The sequence below is a fragment of the Prionailurus bengalensis genome, chromosome A1, assembly GCF_016509475.1.
Source record: "Prionailurus bengalensis isolate Pbe53 chromosome A1, Fcat_Pben_1.1_paternal_pri, whole genome shotgun sequence".
Lineage (NCBI taxonomy): Eukaryota > Metazoa > Chordata > Mammalia > Carnivora > Felidae > Prionailurus > Prionailurus bengalensis.
The window spans coordinates 144,850,967-144,855,476 of NC_057343.1; the positions used below are offsets into that span (position 1 = coordinate 144,850,967).

The 4,510-nt window shown below is 38.8% G+C and overlaps 1 protein-coding gene across 1 annotated transcript; it reads left to right on the plus strand.

Moving 5' to 3' along the window:
* The first annotated feature begins 2,072 nt into the window (after positions 1–2,072).
* SPZ1 (spermatogenic leucine zipper 1) lies at positions 2,073–4,038 on the plus strand. Its single transcript, XM_043565406.1, has one exon. It carries the CDS (start codon positions 2,607–2,609, stop codon positions 3,720–3,722), a length of 1,116 nt encoding a protein of 371 aa, XP_043421341.1. The 5' UTR covers positions 2,073–2,606; the 3' UTR covers positions 3,723–4,038.
* Positions 4,039–4,510: the final 472 nt, after the last annotated feature.

A 4,510-nucleotide genomic window follows, 5' to 3' on the forward strand; every position in this document is an offset into this window, starting at 1 on the left:
AAAAAGAATGATCTTTAGTATCTTGAGCAAGCCACCTTCAAACTAGTTTCCATAAAAATTAAAGGCAAAAGTAATATCAGGTTTATGTCCAAAAGCATCAAAAAGCCACAAAAACAAAAATAAAGAATATATATTTTTCAATTATCCATAAAACATAAATGAACATTGATAATTAGGCCAAAGAAAAAATATCAATTTCGAAAGGTAGAAATATTTTATTTTCTGATTACAATGCAATAAAGCTAGAAATTAATGACCAAATCAAAAAAAAATTCCTTTATTTTGAAGATTTAAAAATTGTCTTAAAAATTTTTTTTTAATGTTTATTAAATTTTGAGAGACAGAGCATGAGTGGGAAGAGAGAGAGGAAAACACAGAATCCAAAGCAGGCTCCAGGCTTTGAGCTGTTAGCAGACAGCCTGACACAGGGCTCAAACCCACAAACCACGAGATCATGACCTGAGCCAGAGTCAGATGCTTAATTGACTAAGCCACCCAGGCACCCTGATTTAAAGACTATCCTAAATGATGGTTTGAGTCAAAGGGGAAATACCAACAGAAGTTGGATCTTAAGAGGGAGAATGAAGGCATAAGGGCAATTGCTAGCCTCTGGAATATCATTTTGTTTCCAGTTTATTTACTTTGAAAGAGAGAGCAGGAGCAGCAGAGGCAGAGAGAGAGGGAGAGAGAGAGAGAATCCCAAGCAGGTTCTGCACTGTCAGCACAGAGCCTGATGCAGGGCTCAAACTCACGAACCATGAGATTATGACCTGAGCCGAAACCAGGAATTGGACACAACCTACTGAGCCACCCAGGTGCCCCCTGTATGATATCATTGTATGAATTAGAAAAGGTGCTCCTTCTGGGTGTTGTATGGAAACCAATTTGACAATAAATTTCATATATTGAAAAAGAAAAAAAAAGAAAAGTTGCTTCTTCTTCAGGTAGAAAAGAAAGACCAACACTGCTGCATCTGTGGATGGTCATGAGGCAGTGTCTCAGAGCCCAACTGACTAGAGATGTGCATGAGGCTCGGGGAAATTAAAGTCAGAGTGAGTTGGTAGCTATGAAAGAAAAAAACATAAATTTCTTTCCTCTAATAAAATAAAACCCACCTACAAGAGCATGAATTTTCCCTTAAGACTGGATGCAAACTTCTAGTTAGTGAAGTGCTTGCTAGAAAGATTTTGAAGGCGAAGAGAAAGTCTCACATAAGGAATGTTTCTTTTGAATTTAATATTCTCAAGGTTCTGATTCCTAGGAACAAAAAGACAAGAATGCACCAAGTTTAATCCATTTCAGTTACTTTTCTATAGCCCACTACAGGATCTAGTTGTTTCAGATGCTTTAGATAAATTATGCTATTTTTAGCAAGTTCTTGTGAAAAGTAATGATCAAAGTTTTATATCACCTGTAAATGAATCAGGAACAAGTGTATAAGTCTGTCTTAAAGGATGCCTATTTTTGAAGTTAAGAAAAGTCCCAGTTTGTAATTATGTTAAGGAACCATTCAGATATTCTCTTTTTACTGCAGTGGATGGTTTTTTGTTTTGTTTTGTTTTGTTTTGTTTTGTTTTGTTTTTGAGAGCGAGGGAGCATGCCAGTGAGCAAAGGGCAGAGGAAGAGAGAGACAGGGGAGGTGGGGGGACGGGGAGCAGGGCTCATTTGATGCAGGGCTTGTGTTTACCTGAAGCAGGGCTCAAGCTCACCTGAAGGGGGGGCTCAAGCTCACTCATCGTGAGACCAGAACTCACAAAAACATGAGATCATGGCCTGAGCCGATGTCAGATGCTTAACAACTGAGCCACCCGGGTACCCCTGGAATATTTTTGAATGCAGCAATTCCATTTCTCGATTTCTCTAAACTCATGAAGACATGCGGCACTTTTTGGGTTCTATTTTGTACGGACAGCTTTGTTTTATGGTAGTATCTCTCCTAGGAGCAATAAGGTTCCAAGGTGCTATGAAAGTCCATGGAGAAGTTTTCACACCATGCACTTAGGTGGTAAAACAACAACAACAACAACAAAAAACAAACAAACAAAAAACCATGCTGTGGTTGAGTTTGGGTTATAGGTAGTAGAGATGAGGTTGGGAGGTCATAGAATACAGTTAGAATGAGTTGAATAAAAACCTAGAAAAGTAGGGAATTTTGGAAAGGACTGGCATAAAGGTCTTTCTGGGATGAGGAGTAGGTGTAACTCAAGATAGATTTTGATTCATGAGTCATTGGGTATGGGGGTTAAGAAGTTTCTATTGTGACAAAAAGAAACAGAAGCTGGAGATAGGCCACAATAGTGCAGTGACAGAATAAAGACCTGGTTGCTAGGGTCAGGGAATGAACACTAGAAGCCTGGAGAAGGGGAGATGGACCCTAGCTCCTGGTCCCCTTACTCACCCTCCCTCTCCCCTAGGTCATCTGAGATGTCACCTTCCACTTAAACATCATCTCCCTGGTTTGAGACCTTAGCTCTGGTCTCTGGACTTCTGGTTGGTTTTGTATTCCCTACCCATTTGCACAGAGGACCACCACCTTCCCTTCCTGGAATTTCTAAGGTTTTCTGCTGCCACGTGCTGTAATCACCAGCCCTACTAACTCAGCTGAGATGGAAGTGTCTGCCCTCTCCAAAACTCTTAAACCTACTCCTGATCTCAATCAAGAGTCCTTGGATCCTCGGATTATCATTGCCTTATTCGAAATTGGATCCCTTCCCCCTGTCTCCTGGGGTTCTCTCCCTTCCCTAAATAGTAGTGGTCATCAAGTAACTGAACAACAGACTGCACAAAAGTTTGAAAATCTCTTAAAAGAAATTAAAGACATCATTAAAAGTGTCACAAGTTGTGGAGAGAAGATCACAGAAACAAAAGATTCTTTTGAGGAAACCAGTATTTCTGAGGATGTGTCAGAACTTAAAGAAAAAATCAGAGAACTTGACAAGATAAATAAAGTGTTATTGAAAAACTTGCTTGGTAGTTCAGACCTAGAGAAAGAACAGAATGTAAAGAAACAGGAGATGATATTGGAAAACCAGAATTCCAAGGACATGGTACAAACTTTTGGAAAGGATTTGGTAAGTCATTCAGAAGAAAACAGACCCCTTAATGAAACTCAATTAAGCAAGGAAAAAGCAAATTACAGACACCATCATATTCAAGAAGAAAACATCAAACTTAGGAGCAACATGGAACAGTTACTACAGGAAGCTGAACACTGGAATGTGCAACATACTGAGCTTAGTGAACTAATAAGATCATATCAGAAATCTCAGAAAGACATACAAGAAACTCTTGAAAATAATGGAGTGCATTTCCAAACTCAACCAAATAACGAGGTGTCAGCTAAGCATGAACTGGAGGAACAAGTGAAGAAACTGGAACATGACACATACTCATTGCATTTGATTGCAGCTTTGCTGGAAAATGAATGTCAAATCTTACAGCAGAGAATAGAGCTTCTCAAGGAACTCCATCATCAGAAAGAGGGAACTTGGCGAGAAAGTCCAATTCAGATAAATTGTGAACAAGACAAGAAAAAACAGAAACTATCAGAAACAGAGTATAAGGAAAAAATGCAAGGAAGAGATGGTACATCTCAGAAAAAACACAAAGTCTACAAAAGCCTGGATGCTTGTAGTAAGAAAGCACTTAATAACCTCTTCAATACCCATATTGCAAGAAGAGATCTTGTGGGAAAAAAGAGGCCATCCAGCAGCCTAACTTAGAAAATACAAAATTAGAAGAAAAGACAGTTCTTCAAAAACTGTAATACATCAACTCCAGGCATAACCAATCAGCACACCTAGGATAGATCTGTTGGTTCAACCAAGAGCAAGCTGTAGAACAAGAGGATTAACACGTTATTCATTACCTTAGTACTTACATGAGTTTGGTCTTTCGTGACCTTTATTGTCAACAACAAGTTCATAACCTGTCATACAATTTGCTTGTTTTGTTGTAGTTATTAGAGATTCTATGACCCGTTAACCAAGAAGGAGAAGTTATCAATCTAATCTAAATAAAAACAAGAATGAGCAATGAGAAGTTTTTATTTTCTTTAATCATTTACTGGGTAAGGGGAGTTTTCTTGGGAGGAAGTATATAACACTTTAATTGCGAACCTTTAAAGCTCACTTTTTAAAGGCATGTTTCCTTTTCTTATTATCTATTGAAGTGTGGGAAGCAGTGAAGTAAAGAAGCAAAAAAAAAAAAAAAAATGCTGATAAACCACCCCAGAACAGTTTTTCTCTTCTCGTAAATCTCCACATTCCCTAGCATTTTTTTTTCTAATATTCCTCCCTTGATCCTCCACCGGTGAACAGTGGGCTTACCAAGCAGCAGAGGCCTTAAGTGAAGGATACTTCAGTTGGTTTAGAAGAATAGATAACATATCTGGATTTTGTTCTGTGCTGGCAAAATGCTTTCCACTCCTCCAGGTGGGGGCAGTAGAGTTACCCAGGGGAAAAAGCTGTATCTTCTATTAAGGGAGCTGGACTTCTGATTCCAGGAAAAA